Source organism: Belonocnema kinseyi, chromosome 8 (assembly GCF_010883055.1).
Source record: "Belonocnema kinseyi isolate 2016_QV_RU_SX_M_011 chromosome 8, B_treatae_v1, whole genome shotgun sequence".
NCBI lineage: Eukaryota > Metazoa > Arthropoda > Insecta > Hymenoptera > Cynipidae > Belonocnema > Belonocnema kinseyi.
In genome coordinates, this window is record NC_046664.1 from 65,722,126 (window position 1) to 65,742,593 (window position 20,468).

At 25.2% G+C, this 20,468-nt stretch overlaps 2 protein-coding genes across 3 annotated transcripts in view; both read right to left on the bottom strand.

Moving 5' to 3' along the window:
- Positions 1–3,746: 3,746 nt before the first annotated feature.
- On the bottom strand, positions 3,747–4,894 carry LOC117178521 (uncharacterized protein DDB_G0286299-like). The gene is made up of 5 exons (XM_033369949.1): positions 4,884–4,894; positions 4,663–4,805; positions 4,416–4,612; positions 4,086–4,349; positions 3,747–3,965 (listed from the first exon to the last, which is right to left on the bottom strand). The coding sequence occupies exons 1-5, from the start codon at positions 4,892–4,894 to the stop codon at positions 3,747–3,749; spliced, it is 834 nt and encodes a 277-aa protein (XP_033225840.1).
- Positions 4,858–20,468, bottom strand: part of LOC117178879 (uncharacterized protein C630.12) — a 27,757-nt gene continuing 12,146 nt past the window's right edge. The window contains exons 3-6 of one of the 2 annotated variants that reach the window (XM_033370401.1): positions 19,194–19,325; positions 18,995–19,129; positions 14,591–14,822; positions 4,858–5,758 (exon numbers count right to left, since the gene is read on the bottom strand). In XM_033370401.1, coding sequence (XP_033226292.1) covers positions 5,589–5,758; positions 14,591–14,822; positions 18,995–19,129; positions 19,194–19,325 — 669 coding nt within the window. In that variant the 3' untranslated portion in view covers positions 4,858–5,588. The remainder of the gene's footprint in view (positions 5,759–14,590; positions 14,823–18,994; positions 19,130–19,193; positions 19,326–20,468) is intronic. The other variant, XM_033370400.1, reaches the window with a different exon arrangement.

Below are 20,468 nucleotides of genomic sequence, written 5' to 3' on the forward strand. Positions count from 1 at the left end.
TTTTCGAAAACTGATTTTCAAGCCATCAGGGGCCAACTCGAGCGGCCTGAAGCGACCAGGCAAATTTTATGCGTGGTTATAGAATCCGGAGTCTCAATTTATTCTCTCATCCTTAACGATTGCATTATAGTTGATTTTGCGGATGATATAGCTATCCTCTGCAGATCCGAGGATTCTAAACAATGTGTGGCTTCTCTTTCAAGATGTGCAAACATTATTTCCGAATTTCTGATCCACTAGATCTTTTTTCAAAATTTAATTTAGATTTCAGTAACATTTAGCTTTATCTTTCTTTAAATAACATTCGTATTTATCCCTCAGAAATTATAAAATTTCTGGTAATAATACTAGATTACTTGACGTCCTCTTTGCTCATTTGATCGAAAAATACGCTAATATTTCAAATAGCTTTAGAGTTCTCAGGGGAGTCTGATGGGGAGGTGATCCATGTCTTCTTTTAGGAACATATGATGTACTTATCAGAAACTGTATAGATTCTGGCTCACATATATTTACGTTTAAACATACAAAATTAAAAACAAAAAACAAAAAAAGTTCGTATTTAGGCTTTAAGACTATCCATATGTTATAGAAAAATTACCCCGATTAACGCCTTGCCAAGCATAATCGCATAGTAATATTAGTATGGATCCAAAGAAAAAAGGGAATTCGAGCAAATGAGCATGCCAACCTAGCCGTTACGTCCGCGGCTGTCGACGGCGCTCTTCTACGCGTTTCTTCACCCAGTTCTCACTTCTTTGGTCCCACTTAAGAACCTTTTCTAGGTAGCTGTAAGGATTATTATACTAAGATTGGAGAAAACAAAAGCGTGCACTACAAACAAAGTTTTTACCTTGGTTTGCCTCCTTAATTTCACCAAGAGAATTAACCATCTTACTCTGTCTGATGTGGAGCGGATATTTTCTGAGCGTCTCGATTTGACAGGAATAAATCATTTTTTCCTTAAAAAGGCAAAATAAGAGAAATAATCATATACTTTGTTTGACCCATCTAAATATTTCTACCATTTTTCATCTTTATAGCTGTCGTACAGTGTCATTAAATAATCACCCTGAACTTCGTTCCATAGAATAACATCTTTGATAATTCCAAATGGAAACCTGAGTTTAGGTCCAAAAATTTTTTCTGTTTCCAGATGTCATAGGTTATGTCATAGGTAGATGGCATTGTTAGGTTACAATTGTAATACAGAAGGGAAAACATAACATCTATGCAACTAAATATTAAAGATCTTCCAATTTCAAGCATGCTTCAAATAAAAAGTTCTTTGTCCATCACCCGCGATGGAAATACAACTTCGGAGGCTCGACTCTAGATGACGAAATTGTCGACTCCTCAACTGATGACGTCACAGCTGTCGAAGTGAGTTTACTTGTTCCACTAGTTAGTGACACTAGACGGCTAAATGTTACCAGGATGTGGTGACCTATACCCTGTCTCTGAGATACCGGGCGAACTCTGAGAATAAAATTACCTTTTGTCTACAAGCAGGGCTCTTTAGAGATTGATCAAATATTTCCCTAGCTACTCATGGGCACAAAATGAAATTTAAAAAAAATCAAAAACAAAACACTCAGTGAGAGTCGTAACAATCCCATCTTCCCCTGTGAAGTTAAAAATTACCGAAGAAGCTTAGAACATACTTTGGATTGTTTAGATTGTCGGGAGCTGCTAGGAAGAGGTTGAAACACTATTTTTTAAATCAATAAGACGCAACAACGAACCAAACGGGGACTTCAAAGAAGGGCCATTCTGATAGCAGCACACCGATTGAAATCAGGAAACAGAAAAGAATGCGGCTGAGAGGTCGAACCGTCTCTAAAAAGCCACCTAAAGTGGCCATAATCACTGTGGGGTTCCCAATCACCAAACTCGAAGATAACCAGGCCAAGACTGTCAAAGCTACATTAGAGCAGAAAATCAATGAGCTGCAACCTGGCGAAGTCATTCTAAGGTTTAAAGAATGCCGCTATAGAGATTACATTTTTATTGTCATCTGTTCAGACGAAGTATCCCAAACTTGGCTCATTGAAGCTTTTGGCGAATTACAACTTTGGGTGAGAGCTAAGATTAAGGCGATCGATAGCAAATTACTTTAAAGTTCGCTAAAGCTACTATCTTGGATTGCTAGTGAATGTGTGAAACCAACAGCAGTATTTAAAAGAATCGAAATTGAAAACCAAACCAAGAAAATGGGAGGTTATCGATGTCAGGGCGAGTACTTAAGCTACCCAACTTGTAATAACTTTAGAGGCGGGATTAACAATAATATACTCTATATAGAATCTATATGCAATCTCAATAAGATCAATCGAAAAAAAATACAAAAAGTGGGACAATTAAATATAATTAAAATTGTAACGTTATAATGTTAAAAGCTTTTCGAAATTTTAACAATTCAAAGCTTTCTATGTCAAAAAATTAAGTTTTAAATTGTTGATTTTTAAATATTTTGCTTCAATTTACTCGTCTTGAATTATAAGTAAAATATTGCTAAATCTTAAGTAATTATCTTTTTTCTTAATAAAAAAATTTCAAATTAAATGGGTTGAAAATTGAATAATTTCGATTAAAGCAATATTTTTAATTCAATAAAAGCCTTTAATTACGAATTAATTATGAATCTGGAAATTCTTATAGATAGATAGATAGATAGATAGATAGATAGATAGATAGATAGATAGATATTTACAGTTGATAAAATAAAACTGCATTTTAACAAAAAATTTCAACTTCAAACGCTTTTAATTTGTAATTTTTAAGTCTTCAAATCTGCACCTTAAAATTTTTTAAATTAGAAATAAAAAAATAAAATAGAGTATTTTAGGTAAAAGATTTTCGAATTATGGATTTTAAACTGAATATCATAAGTGAAAAAAAATATCAATTCAACTAATTATTTTTTAAAACTTTTGAAATCGAACTTAAACAAATTTTGCTTCTGAAAATTTGAAAAATTTTCGCTCAACAAATAAATTCACTGTCATTTCCCGGGTTTTCCTGGTCTCAGAAAATTGTCGTTCATTTCCTGGTCCAGTGGTCACACTGAATTGTATACTTTCTAGTTGGAAAATTTCAAGAATGACAAAATGCACGAATTATGAAATATGTGAAATCTTCCGGTGTAATATTTGTCTCCCGACTTTCTCCCTGTTCGCCCAACTTTTTCCCGGTTCTCCCGATTCTCTCGACTTTCTTCTAATTCTCCCGATTATACTGATTTTCCCGGCTTTCTCTCGGTTCTTCCGGCTTTCTCCAGATTCTGCCGGCTTTCTCCCGATTCTCTTGACTTTCTCCCGGTTCTTCCGGTTTTCTCCCGATTCTCTCGGCTTACTTCCGTTTCTGTAGACATTCTCCCGATTCTCTCGACTTTCTCCCGGTTCTTCCTATTCTCCCGGCTTTCTCTCAGTTCTCTTGATTTTCTGCCGGCTTTCACCCGGTTCTCCCGACTTTCTCTAGATTCTCCCGGTTCTCTCGAAGTTCACTCAACTTTCTTCCGAATCTCTCGACTTGCTCCCGGTTCTCTCAGTTTTCTTTAGGTTCTCTCGACGTTCTCCAGGTTCTACCGACTTTCTCCCGATTCTCTTATCCTAATTCTTCCGATTCTCCCAGCTTTCTATCGGATCTCTTGACTTTCTCGCGGTTCTCCCGGCTTTCTTCCGATTCTCCTGACTTTCTCCCCGTTCTCTCGACTTTCTCCCGAGTTTACCGGCTTTCTCCCGATTCTATCGACATTCTCTCGGTTCTCCCGGATTTCTCCCGGTTCTTCCGATTCTCCCAACTTTCTCACTGTTCTCCCGGCTGTCTATTGGTTCTCTTGACTTTCTCCCGGTTCTTCCGATTCTCCCGGTTCTCTTCACTTTCTCCCGATTCTCCTCACTTTTTCCCGGCTTTCTGCCGATTCTCACATTCTCCCGGTTCTCCCAGCTTTCTCCCGATTCTCTCTACTTTGTCCCAATCATCCCGGTTCTTCCGATTCTCTCGACTTTCTCCCGGCTTTCTCCCAATTCTCTCGACTTTCTCTAGATTCTCCTGGATTTATCCCGTTTCTCTCGACGTTCTACCAGCTTTCTCCCGATTCTCTCGACTTGCTCCCGGTTCTCGCGGCTTTCTCTCGGTTCTCTCGACATTCTCCCAGTTCTAGCAGGTTTCTCCCGATTCTCTCGACTTTCTCTCGGTTCTCCCGCATTTCTCTCGGTTCTCTCGACTTTCTCCCAATTCTCCCGGCTTTCTTGCGATTCTCTCGTCTTTCTCCCGATCCCGGTTCTTCCGATTCTCTCGACTTTCTCCAGATTATTCCAACATTCTTCCAATTCTCCCGACTTTCTCTAGATTCTCCCGGATTTATCCCAGTTCTCTCGACGTTTTCCCAGCTTTCTCCAGATTGTCTCAACTTTATCCCGGTTCTCCCGACTTTCTCTCGGTTCTATCGACCTTCTCCCGATTTTAGCGGCTTTCTCTCGATTCTCTCGACTTTCTCCTGGTTCTCCTGATTCACATGGGTCTTCCGATTCTCCCGGCTTTCCCGATTCTCCAAACCCTCTCCCGATTCTTCCGAATCTCCCGACTATCTCCCGGTTCTCCCAATTCTCTCGAAATCGGGAGAACTGGGCTTTCTCCCGATTCTCCTAAATTTCTCACTATTCTGGCGGCTTTCTATCGGTTCTCTCGGCTTTCTCCCGATTCTCTCGACTTTCTCCCGATTCTCCCGACGTTCTTTTGGTTCTCCCGTTTTTCCCGGCTTTCTCCCGATTCTTCCGGGCCGGTGGCCACCCTGTTTAAACCTCGGAATAGAAGAAAAAAGGGCCGCAGGGTTAAAATGATAAATGATGTGAGTTCTTTAACATTATATATTTATTAACATTAGGTACATACTTTTGTTTCACATTAATAGTATCTTAATACTTTGTTTTACTAAATTAGTATCAAGGCTGTACCTATCGCATTATCTTTGTTGCCCAGCATAATTATTTCAGTCCTTTTGAATTTTAAATACATTAAATCCTCACAGTCCAATAATTATCCGTAATAGTAATAACAAATAACCAGCCTGCGATATTCCATTAAATATAAAGTAGGACTTCACATTCCTAAATTTCAACTTCCCCAATTGAGAAGATTTCTAAGCTACATTTCTTCCTGGATTTTTTTCAATTAATTTTTGAATTAACAAGAAATAATACTTTTTCCCTAAGAATATTTCTCACTTCCTCAATGAGTCATTTGTAAAGAAAAATTAAGTAACTGTAGTGTTTTATAATAATTTTTTTTTACAGAATAATTTTTTCTGCCAATTTTTTAATATTTTACTTATTTTATGTAGATAATTTCATATATGAAATTCAAAATAGATTGAATATATTAATATAAAAGTGTTTTTGGCATATATATATATATATATTTTTTTTTTTTTAATGTAGAGAGCATGAAAAAATTCAAATCAGTGATATATAATCAGATGATTAAAATAAAAGTCCTTGAAAAATTTGTACGGAAATTTAAATCTAAACTTTCATTGAAAAAAACCTTATCGCGTTTCAAAATCTCGGGTTAAAATAATAATTTAATTACATCATAGACGCTCGAGAATAAGAAATGTGATTTGGTCGTCGACCGCAAATAAGCATTATGGCAGAAAGAAGGGCTACAATCGAGCCAACCACAACATAAATTAAAAGCAGTCGAAATCTTTCAGGCAACCATAAAATCGTGAAATCCAAAGTCTTTTCCTGAGTATCTGAAACGAAATAAATATATATCTCAATATTTGATACTCTTATTGAAAAATATTGATTTTATTTCATTTATCAATAAGTTTTTTGAACTAATTTAGTCTCGTGTATAAAAAAAACAGGATTGCTATAAACTACCATTTTTTCACTTTCACTAATCGTTACAAATGTCGATTTCAGGTGGAATTTTAACTAAAGATATTAATGTTGCAAGAGAATGATACATTTTCAAGCAGTAAGTTTTATTTTCTACCCAAAAAGACGAATTTATAACAAAATACATGAAATTTCCACAAGATAGTTAAATTTTTAACAAAAGAAATTAATGTTCAACTAAAATGACAGATTTGTAAAAAATAAAATTAATTTTCAACCAAATGATAAATTTTTAATCAATAAGATTAATTTTCTACAAAAATAGACGAATTTTCAATAAAATAGTTGAAGTTTTAACCAAGGAAATTAATCCTTAACCAACCAGATGAATTTTCAACCAATAAGATTAACTTCCTACCAAGAAAAGATGAATTTTAAACATAGTGAAATTTTTCACCAAGAAATTAATTTTTAACAGAAGTGTTAAACCTAAATAGTTGAATTTACAATCAAACACGGACTACTTAAATTTTCCGTTAAAAAAATTAATTTTAAACTGAAAAAAAAAAATTTTCAACAAAATATTTGAATTTGTAAGCAAAGAAATAAATTTTCAAATATAATAATGAATCTTCAATAAAAAAAATTAATTTTCATCTAAAAAAGATAAATTTTTAAACAAAAATGAATTTTAATATAAATTTATCTTTAAAGCCACAAATTTTCAACAAAATTATTTGAAAATTCAACGAGATAAATTACATTTTCAGTTACAAAAATTAAATTTCAACAAAAAAACAAGAAAGAATTTTCGACAAAATACGTGAATTTTCAAAAACACAGTTAAATTTTTAACCAAAGATATTAATTTTCAACAAACGAGATAAATTTTCAACCAATAAGATTAATTTTCTATAAAAAAAGATGAATTTTTAACAAAATGAATGAATTCTCAACAAAATAGTTAAAATTTTTGCCAAAAAATTAATTTTTAACTGAAATTGGGAATCTTTAACCATCTTTTTGTTTAAACATTAATATTTTCGGTTAAAAATTTAACTGTGTTGTTGAAAATATTTTTCTTTTTTTGGTTCAAATATAATTTTTCTAACTGAAGATGCAATTTCTCTTGTTGAGAGTTTATTTCTTACGTTTCAAAATTTATCTTTTTTAGTCGAAAAATCATTTTTTTATTGAACATTTGTCATTATGTTTAAAAATTAATTTCTTAGGTTACAAATTTAAATAACTTCTTGAAAATTCGTTTTTTTTTTATTAAAAATTCAGATAGTTTGTTAAAAATTCATCTTTTTTGGTAGAAAATTAATCTTTTTGTTCTCAAATTTATTTTTTGGTTAAAGATTCCTCATTTCAGTTAAAAATTATTGTATGTCGTGTACAAAAAAGATTAATTTTTAGCAAAGTAGTTAAATTTTCAACCAATGAAATTAATATTCAACCAAAAAGATCAATTTTAAATCAATAAGATTAATTTTTTACCAAAAAAAAATTGTTAACGAAATAAACGAATCTTCAATAAAATATATAAAAATTTTACCAAAAAGTTAATTTTTAACTGAAATGAGAAATCTTTAACGAAAAAATAAATTTACAAATAAAAAGGACAAATTTTGAAACAAAGATTAATTTTAATCTACATTTATCTTCAAAGCAACGAATTTTTAACAAAATTGTTAAATTTGGGACAAAATAAAAAAACTGTGAACGAGAGCAATTACATTTTCAGTTAGAAAAATTAATTTTCAACAAAAAACATGAATTTTCAAAAACACAGTTAAATATTTAACGAAAGATATTAATGTTCAAACAAAAAGATAAATTTTCAACCAATAAGATTAATTTTTTACCCAAAAAAGATGAATTTTCAGCAAAATAGTTAAATTATTAACCAAAGAAATTAATGCTCAATGAAAAAGACACCTTTTCAACAAATAAGATTAACTTTGAACAAAAAAAAGTTGAATTTTCAACAAAATAGTCAAACTTTTAACTAAAAAAATTAATGTTCAACCAAAAAGATAAATTTTCAACAAATACGATTAATTTTCTACCAAAAAAGATGATTTTTTAGCAAAATAGTTAAATTTTTAAGCAGTGAAAATAATTCTTAACGAAAAAAATACCTTTTCAACAAATACGATTAATTTTCTATCCAAAAAGAAGAATTTTGAACAAAATAAATGAATTTTTAACCAAAGAAATTAACGTTCAACGAAAAAAAATACTTCTTAAACAAATAAGATTAATTTTGTACAAAAAATTTAATGAATTTTTCACAAAATAGTTAAACGAGATAAATTATCAACCAATAAGATTAATTTTTTACCAAAAAAGATGAATTCTTGACAAAATAAATGGATTTTCAACAAAATACTTAAATTTTTTACCAAGAAATTAATTTTTAACTGAAACGAAAGATCTTAAACCAAAAAATAAATGTACAAACAAGAAGACAAATTTTCTACCAAAAAATAAGAATTTTCATCTAAAAACCACTAATTCTCAACTGGAAAAAAAAGATTTAACAAAATAGTTAAATTTGTAACCAAAGAAATTAGTTTTTTAATGAAATGAGGAATCTTTAACCAACAAAAAAAATTTCAAAAAAAATATCAGTTCTCTACAAAAAAGATTAAGTTTTAACAAAATACAGGAATTACAAACAAAATAGTTATATTTTTAACTGAAGAAATTAATGTTCAATCAAAAAGATAAATTTTCAACCAATATGATGAATTTCTTTTACGAAAAATGATAAATTTTCAACGAATTGTTCAATTTTTAACTAAAGAAATTAAAGTTCAACCCAAAAAGATAAATTTTCATTAAATACGATTAATTTTCTACAAAAAAGATGAATTTTTAACAAAATAAATGAATTTTAAACAAAATAGATACATCTTTTACCAAGAAATTAATTTTTAACTGAAATGAGGGATCTTAAACCAAAAAATAAAAGTACAAGCAAAAAGGCAAATTTTCTACCAAAAAATAAGAATTTTCTACAAAAAACCACTAATTCTCAACCGGATAAAAAGAAGTTTTAACAAAATAGTTAAATTTGTAACCAAAGAAATTAATTCTAAACGAAAAAGATACCTTTTCATCCAAAAAGATTAATTTTTTACAAAGAAAGATTCATTTTCAACGAAATAGTCAAATTTTTAACCAAACAAGTTAATGGTCAACCAAAGATATACGTTTTTCAACCAATAAGATTAATTTTCTACGAAAAAAGATTAATTTTTAGCAAAATAATTAAATTTTTAACCAAAGAAATTAATGCTTAACAAGAAAGATACCTTACCAACCAATAGGATAATTTTTTACAAAAAAACTATTAATTTTCAACAAACTAAATAAATTTTCAACAAAATAATTCAATTTTTAACCAAAGAAATTAACGCTCGACGAGAAAGATACCTTATCAACCAATAGGATAATTTTCTACAAAAAAATGATCAATTTTAAACCAAATAGTTAAATTTTTTACCAAGAAATTGACTTTTAACTGAAATGAGGAATCTTAAACCAACAAAAAAATTCTTTAAAAAGAATGTCAGTTCTCTACTAAAAAGATTAATTTTTAACAGGAATTTTCAGCATAATAGTTATATTTCTAACCAAAGAAATTATTGTTCAACCAAAAAGATAAATTTGCAAACAATAAGATTAATTTTCTGCCAAAAAGATCAATTTTGAGAATAATAGTAACATTTGTAATCAAATAAATTAATTCTCAATGAAAAAGATACCCTTTCATCCAATAAGATTAATTTTTTACTAAAAAGATTAATTTTCAACGAAATGGTCAAATTTTTAACCAAAGAAATTAATGGTCAACAAAGATATACGTTTTTCAACCAATAAGATTAATTTTCTACGAAAAAAAGATTAAGTTTTAGCAAAATAATTAAATTTTTAACCAAAGAAATTAATTCTCTATGAGAAAGATACTTTATTAACTAATAGGATAATTTTCTAAAAAAAAGCTAATCATTTTCAACAAACTAAATAAATTTTCAACAAAATAGTTAAATTTTTAACCAAAAAATTTATTTTCAACTGAAATGAGGAATCTTTAACAACAACAAAAATAAATTTGCAAACAAGAATATCAGTTTTCTACAAAAAAGATTAATTTTTAACAAAATACAGGAATTTTCAACAAAATAATTCAAATTTTAACAAAAGAAATTAATTTTCAACAAAATAGTTCAATTTTTAACCAAAGAAATAAATGCTCGAAGAGAAAGATACCTTATTAACCAATAGGATAATTTTATACAAAAAAATTATTAATTTTCAACAAAATGGTTAAATTTTTTACGAAGAAATTAATTTTTAACGGAAGTGAGGAATCTTTAACAACAATAAAATAAATTTATAAACAAGAATATCAGTTTTCTACAAAAAAGATTCATTTTTAACAAAATACAGGAATTTTCAACAAAATAGTTATATTTTTAACCAAGGAAATAAATTTTCAACCAAAAAAAAAATAAATTTTTAACCAATAGAATTAATTTTCTAACAAAAAAGATGAATTTTCAATAAAATAGTTCAATTTTTAACCAAAGAAATTAATTTTCAACGAGAAAGATACCTTATTAACCAATAGGATAATTTTCTACAAAAAAATTATTAATTTTCAACAAAATAAATAAATTTTCAACAAAATGGTTAAATTTTTTACGAAGAAATTAATTTTCAACTGAAATTTGGAATCTTCAACAACAACAAAAATAAATTTGCAAACAAGAATATCAGTTTTCTACAAAAAAGATTAATTTTTAACAAAATACAGGAATTTTCAACAAAATAGTTATATTTTTAACCAAGGAAATAAATTTTCAACCAAAAAAAAATAAATTTTTAACCAATAGAATTAATTTTCTACCAAAAAAGATGAATTTTCAGCAAAATAGTTCAATTTTCAACCAGCGAAATTAATTTTCAACGAGAAAGATACCTTATTAACCAATAGGATAATTTTCTACAAAAAAATGATTAATTTTCAACAAAATAAATAAATTTTCAACAAAATGGTTAAATTTTTTACGAAGAAATTAATTTTCAACTGAAATTTGGAATCTTCAACAACAACAAACATAAATTTGCAAACAAGAATATCAGTTTTCAACAAAAAAGATTAATTTTTAACAAAATACAGGAATTTTCAACAAAATAGTTATATTTTTAACCAAGGAAATAAATTTTCAACAAAATAAATAAATTTTCAACAAAATGGTTAAATTTTTTACGAAGAAATTAATGTTTAACTGAAGTGAGGAGTCTTTAACAACAACAAAATAAATTTGGAAACAAGAATATCAGTTTTCTACAAAAAAGATTAATTTTTAACAAAATACAGGAATTTTCAACAAAATGGTTATATTTTTAACCAAGGAAATTAATTTTCAACCAAAAATATAAATTTGTAACCAGTAGGATTAATTTTCTAACAAAAAAGATGAATTTTGAACAAAATAGTTCAATTTTTAACCAAAGAAATTAATTTTCAACGAGAAAGATACCTTATTAACCAATAGGATAATTTTCTACAAAAAAATTATTAATTTTCAACCAACTAAAGAAATTTTCAACAAAATAGTTAAATTTTTAACAAAAAAATTAATTTTCAACTGAAATTTGGAATCTTCAACAACAACAAAAATAAATTTGCAAACAAGAATATCAGTTTTCTACAAAAGAGATTCATTTTTAACAAAATACAGGAATTTTCAACAAAATAGTTATATTTTTAACCAAGGAAATTAATTTTCAACCAAAAATATAAATTTTTAACCAGTAGGATTAATTTTCTAACAAAAAAGATGAATTTTCAACAAAATATTTCAATTTTTAACCAAAGAAATTAATTTTCAACGAGAAAGATACCTTATTAACCAATAGGATAATTTTCTACAAAAAATTATTAATTTTCAACAAAATAAATAAATTTTCAACAAAATGGTTAAATTTTTTACGAAGAAATTAATGTTTAACTGAAGTGAGGAGTCTTCAACAACAACAAAATAAATTTGGAAACAAGAATATCAGTTTTCTACAAAAAAGATTAATTTTTAACAAAATACAGGAATTTCCAACAAAATAGTTATATTTTTAACCAAGGAAATAAATTTTCAACAAAATAAATAAATTTTCAACAAAATGGTTAAATTTTTTACGAAGAAATTAATGTTTAACTGAAGTGAGGAGTCTTTAACAACAACAAAATAAATTTGGAAACAAGAATATCAGTTTTCTACAAAAAAGATCAATTTTTAACAAAATACAGGAATTTTCCACAAAATATTTCAATTTTTGACCAAAGAAATTACTGTTCGACGAGAAAGATACCTTATTAACCAATAGTCTAATTTTCTACATAAAAATTATTAATTTTCAACAAAATAGTTACATTTTTTACCAAGAAATCAACTTTTAACTGAAATGAGGAAGCCTGAACCAACAAAAAAATTTTTTAAACAAGAATATCAGTTCTCTACTAAAAAGATTAATTTTTAACAAAATACAGGAATTTTCAACAAAATAGTTATATTTTTAAGCAAAGAAATTATTGTTCCACTAAAAAGATAAATTTTCAACCAATAAGATTGATTTTCTACCAAAAAGATCAATTTTCATAATAATGGTAACATTTTTAACCAAAGAAATTAATTTTCAACGAGAAAGATACCTTATCAACCAATATGATAATTTTCTACAAAAAACTATTCATTTTTAACAAACTAAATAAATTTTCAACAAAATAGTTAAATTTTTAACCAAAAAATTAATTTTCAAATGAAATGAGTAATCTTTGTCAAGAAAAAAAATAATTCTGCAAACAAAAATATCAGTTTTCTACAAAAAAGATGAATTTTTAACAAAATACAGGAATTTTCAACAAAATAGTTATATTTTTAACCAAGGAAATAAATTTTCAACAAAAAAAATTTTTTAACTAATAAAATTAATTTTCTACCAAAAAAGATGAATTTTCAGCAAAATAGTTCAATTTTTAACCAAAGAAATTAATTCTCGACGAGAAAGATACCTTATTGACCAATAGGGTAATTTTCTACAAAAAATTATTAATTTTCAACAAACTGAATACATTTTCAAGAAAATACTTAAATTTTTAAGCAAAAAATTAATTTTCAACTGAAATGAGTAATCTTTGTCAACAAAAAAAAATAATTCTGCAAACAAAAATATCAGTTTCCTACAAAAAAGATTAATTTTTAACAAAATACAGGAATTTCCAACAAAATAGTTATATTTTTAACCAAGGAAATAAATTTTCAACCAAAAAAAAAAAAAAAATTTTTAACCAATAGAATTAATTTTCTACCAAAAAAGATGAATTTTCAACAAAATAGTTCAATTTTTAACCAAAGAAATTAATTTTCAACGAGAAAGATACCTTATTAACCAATAGGATAATTTTCTACAAAAAAATTATGAATTTTCAAAAAACTAAATTACTTTTGTACAAAATACTTAAATTTTTTACGAAGAAATTCATTTTTAACTAAAACGAGGAATCTTTAAGAACAAAATAAATTTGCAAACAAGCATATCAGTTTTCTACAGAAAAGATTAATTTTTAACAAAATACAGGAATTTTCCACAAAATAGTTCCATTTTTAACCAAAGAAATTATTGTTTGACGAGAAAGATACCTTAATAACTAATAGGATAATTTTCTACAAAAAACTATTAATTTTTAACAAACTAAATAAATTTTCAACAAAATAGTTAAATTTTTAACCAAAAAATTAATTTTCAACTGAAACGAGTAATCTTTGACAACAAGAAAAATAAATTTGCAAACAAAAATATTCGTTTTCTACAAAAAAGATGAATTTTTAAAAAAATACAGGAATTTTCAACAAAATAGTTCAAATTTTAACAAAGGAAATTAAATTTCAATCAAAAAGATAAATTTTTAACCAATAGAATTAATTTTATACCAAAAAAGATGAATTTTCAACAAAATAGTTCAATTTTTAACCAAAGAAATTAATTTTCAACGAGAAAGATACTTTATTAACCAATAGGATAATTTTCTACACAAAAATTATTAATTTTCAAAAAACTAAATTACTTTTCTACAGCATAGTTAAATTTTTTACGAATATATCAGTTTTCTACAGAAAAGATTAATTTTTAACAAAATACAGGAATTTTCAACAAAATAATTAAATTTTTAACCAAAGAAATTAATTTTCAACGAGAAAGATACTTTACTAACCAATAGGATAATTTTCTATAAAAAAATTATTAATTGTCAACAAACTAAAAAAAAAATCTCATCAAAATAGTAAAATTTTTTACGAAGAAATCAATTTTGAACTGAAATGAGGAATTTATAACAACAAAATAAATTTGCAAAAAAGAATATCAGTTTTCTACGAAAAAGATACATTTTGAACAAAATACAGGGATTTTCAACAAAACAGTTCAAATTTTAACAAAGGAAATTAATGTTCGACCAAATAGATAAATTTTTTAACCAATAAGATTAATTTTCTTCAAAAAAAAAAGATGAATTATTAACAAAATAAATGAATTTTCAACAAAATACTCCAAAATGTTTAACAAGAGCTTTATATTTTATATCAATTTTGAATTCTGGAATTTATTATGCAGAATCGAAAAAATGTCGGGGGAAATAAATTTAATTTAAAAAAAAGAAAGAAGATATTCACTAATAAATGCCAATCCATAGCCCATGTGTCGTGTTCCCATTCGGTAAGAGCACGTCGGTATTTGTATTTCGTGGACATCACCCATGTCCAATCGTAATTGGTAAAACGAAACTTCTTGCGGCGGAAGAAGTCGAATTTCACTTAGTTGGTCCGTGGCTGTGTCGAGGCTCGTGTGCATTGCCTTGTGCTCATGAGCACTAAATATTATTTGTGGAGATAACTCTTTAAGCACCTTCAATCAAAAGCAACAATTATTACAATTTTTCTTTTTTTCTTTTTTTTTTGCTTTAAAAATCCACTTTTCTTTCAATCAGTTTTTATTTTCTGTTTGGGTCCAAGATGGGCGAGAATTAAAATTAAATATGTGATAAACAGCTTTGTTTTATACAAATTATTAATAAAAGTTTATGGTTCATTTGCAAAATAAATGAAAAGAGTAACTCGTTCAGTTTGAAGAAAAAAAATTTAATATTTTAAATGCTGTTCACTTTTTCTTCCGTAGTTCTGAACTTTACACAGATAATATTATTGTATATTGAAAAAATTTAATGTATATATTTTTATAAAATTCTTCTTTTTTTTAATAAACATTAGAATTTTCAACTAATGAAGACAAATTTTGAGCAAAAAATGAAACAGTTCATTTTTCAACCAAAATGACTAGAGAAGAGACAAATTTTCAACAAAATACATAAATTTCCAACTGAATATTGAAAGTTCTAATTAAAAAATAGGTACATTTTCTACTAAAAGAATAAGAATTTTTAATAAAATTGTTAAATTAAAAAAAAAGAACTGAAAATATAATTGTGAGATTTTTGGATGAAAAACTTGAATTTTTAAAAATATATTTGTATAATATTTGCATGAAAAAAGTGAATTTTCAAAATCAAAAAGAAAACATTTTCAACCAAAAATGAAATAGTAACGTTCTTATCCAAAGAAATGAATTTTCAACGAAAATAATGAATCTTGAGCCAAAAAAAATCACTTTTCGACAAAGTAGTATAATTTTGACTAAAAAAAGCAAAATTTTCAACCAAAAATTCTATAATTGATATTCCTACTTTAAGGAATTTAATATTAAATAAAATGCAGTAGAATTTAAACAAAAAAGAAGAAATTCCAATAAAATATTTAAATCTTAGGTTAAAAATTATAAAGAAAAAATCAATAAAATAGTTCAATTTTTATCAAAAGAATGAATTTGACAAATAAAAAAAAATTTTAATGAAGAATGAAATAATTTAATTTTCAGTTTAAAAAATAATTTTGAAAAAAAAAGTTTGAATAAAACAAAAATATTAATTTTGTACCTAAAAGTCCAATTATCAACTGAAAAATTAATTTAAAAAAAATATATATATATTTTTAACAAAGTAGTTGAATTTTTAACAGTATTTAAATTTTAAACCAAAGAAATGAATTTTTAACCGAAATAAATCAATTTTCAAACATGAAGAATGATTTTCCATAAAAAAGTACATGTTCACAACTTTTTTAAACAAATAAGGGGAATTTCGAATTAAAATATTTATTTTTTATTTTGAAAAATTATATTTAAAAAATCAATAAAATAGTTCAATCTTTATCAAAAGAAATAAATTTTACAAATAAAGAAATTTTAACGAAGAATGAAATAGTTTAACTTTCAATTTAGAAAATAATTTTAAAAAAAGGTTTGAATAAAACAAGAAGATTAATTTTGTAACTAAAAGTCAAATTTTCAACTGAAAAATTAATTTTAAAATATATATATATATATATTTAACAAAGCACTTAAATTTTTAAGCAAAGAAATGAATTTTTAACAAAACAAAAAAATGTTCAAACAGGTTCAAACAAGAAAAATAATTTTCTAAAAACAAAGTTATTTTTCACAAACAGTTGAATTTTTAGACATACAGATGAAATTTCCACTAAATTAATGAATCTTCAGCCAACAAAAATTAGTTTCCAACAAATTAGTATAATTTTGACAAAAAATAAGGATGAATTTTCAACGAAAAATTAAATAATTGATATTCCTACGTAAAAAAATTTTAATATTAAATAAAATACAGTAGAATTTAAACAAAACAGGTGAATTTCAAATAAAATACTTAACTTTTATGTTGGAAAATAAGGTTAAAAAAATTAATAAAATAGTTCAATATTTATCGAAAGAAATGAATTTTACAAATAAAAATAATTTTTAACGAAAAATGAAATAGTTCAATTTTCAGTTTGAAAAATAATTTTGAAAAAAATAAGGTTTGAATAAAACAAGAAGATTAATTTTCTACCTAAATAACGAATTATTTTTAAAAAGTAATTATAAACAAATAAAATAAATAAAATAGTTCAATGTTTATGAAAAGAAATGAATTTTACAAATAAAAAAAAATTGAACGAAAAATGAAATCGTTGATAAGAAAGTAGTATAACTTTGACGAAATAAATATAAATTTTTAACGAAAAATTGAATAATTCATATTCCTATCTAAAAAAAATTTTAATATTAAATAAAATATAGCATGATTTAAACAAAAAAAGGGGAATTTCAAACAAAATAATTAATTTTTATGCTGAACAATTATTTTAAAAAATCAATAAAATAGTTTCAATCTTTATCAAAAGATATGAATTTCAAAACAAAATTTTAATGAAAAATGAAATATTTCAATTTTTAGTTTGAAAAATAATGTTGAAAAAAAAGATGATTTGAATAAAACAAGAAGAATAATTTTCTACCAAAAAGTCCAATTTTCAACTAAAAAATTATTTTTTTTTAAATATATTTTTTATCAAAGTAATTACATTTTTAACAGTATTTAATTTTTCGACCAAAGAAATGAATTTTTAAACCAAAATAAATATATTTTTAAACAAGAAAAATAATTTTCCATAAAAAAGGTTCAATTTTCAAACACATATTTGTATTTTTATCTATAGATGAATAAGATGAATTTTCAACGAAAAATTGAATCATTGATATTCCTACCTAAAAATATTTTAATATTAAATAAAATACAGTAGAATTTAAACAGAAAAAGGCGAATTTCAAATAAAATACTTAATTTTTACGTGGAAAAATTAATTATAAAAAAATTAATAAAATAGTTCAATCTTTATCGAAAGAAATGAATTTTATAAATAAGCCTATTTTTTAACGAAAAATGAAAAAGTTAAATTTTCAGTTGACAAAAATAATTGTGAAAAAAGAAAGTTCTGGATAAAGCAAGAAGATTAATTTTCTACCTAAAAGTCAAATTTTAAACTGAAAAATTCATTTTTTAAAATATATATTAACAAAGTGATTCGATTTTTAACCAATAAAATGAATTTTTAAGCAAAGTAATTAAATTTTCAAACAAGAAAAATAATTTTTCTAAAAAAATTCGATTTTCAAAGACATAGTTGAATTTTTATTCGTTTTGAAAAATTAATTATCAAAAAAATCAATAAAATAGTACAATTTTTATCGAAAAAAATGAATTTTACACAAAAAAAACAATTTTTAACAAAACAAAAAAAATTACTTTTCAACAAAGTAGTATGACTTTAAGTAAAAAAAGATAAATTTCCAACAACAAATTAAATAATTGATATTCCTACCTAAAAGGATATGAATATTAAATAAAATACAGTAGAATTTGAAAAAAAGGCGAATTTTAAATAAGATACTTAATTTTTATTTTTTTAAATTAATTATAAGAAAATCAATAATATAGTTCAATTTTTATCGAAAGAAATGAATTTTAAAAATAAATAAATAAGTAATTAAATTTTTAACATTATTTAAATTTTTAACCGAAGAAATGAATTTTTAACCAAAATAAATAAATTTTTAAACAAGAAGAATAATTTTCTAAAAAAAGGGTCAATTTTCAAACAGTTTAAAAACAAAAAATAACAAAGTAATTAAATTTTCAACATTATTTAATTTTTTTAACAAAGAAATGAATTTTTAACCAAAATAAATAAATTTTCAAACCAGAATAATTTCCTAAAAAAAAGGGTCAATTTTCAAACAAATAGTTGAATTTTCAACTAAAAAGAAGACAATTTTGCTCTAAAATAGATGATTATTTAATTTTTCAAAAGGTTGTTTTTATTTTTTGCTATAAAAAATAGAAATCTTTTTAAAAAGTTTACTTTGAAAAATTCGTTTACTGAACAATAATTTTATATTTGTAAAAATTCAGAACTGCAAATAAAAAGATTTTGGCTCTATTTTACGAGTGAACTATAAACTTTTATAAACAATGTGAAAAAAACAAAAACTAATTTTTGTTATATTAAATTTGAATTTTCGCAGAACTCGGAGAGTTTTATTTATTTTTAAATTATTTTTTAGGAAAATCTTTTATTTTCTTGTTAGAAAAATCTTTTAGGAAAATTTGAGAAAAATTTTGTACTCACATTTTGCACAAAAGTACCAGGCATGAAAAGTAGAGGCATGTGACTAAGTACAACGTTGGTTGTGTTTCTTTCAGCATAATCGTTAAGAAATGCATCTCTGGGAGCTGGAGGTATATCATGCACTAATCTGTTGACCTAGGAGAGTAATTTTTTTTGAAGCTCTTGAATTAATTTGAAAATTAATTTTTATTTTTCTTACCTTAAAAAAAGTGACGCTTTTCAAGACTAAAGTATCGGGCTGAGTGTAGGCAAAATTAAATCTCTCATGAATGCGCTTTGAAACATTATCTTCTTCTCCACCTATGTCATTATCTCCCGGCAAGAATATTTTCTATCAAAAAAAAAAAAAAAAAAAACACAGGGATATAAAAGGTTATTAATAAATATATTTATATAGGCCCACGAAATTTGTAAGCTTATAAGTTACAAATTGAAACACTCTAAATTTCTAAAAATTTACGTAAAAATATTTCATTTTTAATCAAATAAATCAATTTTTAATTATATAATTGAATATTCAAACAATGATGAATTTCCTAATAAACAAATGATTTTTCAAAAAAAGAGATGAATTTTCAACTTAAAATATGAATATTTAATACAAAAATGGGATTAAAAAAAAAGAGTACATTCTCAACCAAATAGTTGAATTTGATACCAAAAAAACTCAACCAAAAATATGAATTTTCGAAAAAAAAGTTTATTTTCAATGAAGTAGTGAGATTTTCGAGAAAAATAGTTCATTTTCAAGTCAAAAAGATTTTCGAGCAAAAGAGATGGATTTTTAACCGAAAAAGACGAATTTTCAACAAAGCAGCTGAATTTTTAATCAAAAATATGAATTTTAAATAAAATATTTGAATCCTTAACCGAAACAATTTTATTTTTAAGCAAAAAAAAATTTTTTTGGCAAAAGAGATGAATTTTCATCCGAAGAGATTAACTTTCAACTGAAAATATGAATATTCAATACAAAAATTGCAATTTCAATAAAAAAGTACATTTTCAACCAAACAGTTTCATTTTATACAAAACAAGACGAATTTTCAACCTAAAAATATGAATTTTCGACAAAAAAAGTTCGTTTTCAACCAATTAGTGGAATTTTCTATCAAAATAATTTATTTTCAACCCAAAAAGATTTTCAACAAAAAGAAATGAATTTTTGAGCCAAAATAAGAATTTTCAACAAAGCAGTTGAATTTTAAAACAAAAAATATGAATTTTCAACAAAATAGTGAAAATTTTTACCCCAAACAGTTTAATTTTTAACAACAACAAAAAAACGAATTTTCGTCCGAAGAGATTAATTTTCAACTGAAAATAAAAATATTCAATCAAAAATTGAAATTTCAACAAAAAGTACATTTTCAACCAAACAGTTTCATTTTATACAAAACAAGACAAATTTTCAACCTAAAAATATGAATTTTCGACAAAAAAATTTCGTTTTCAACCAATTAGTGGAATTTTC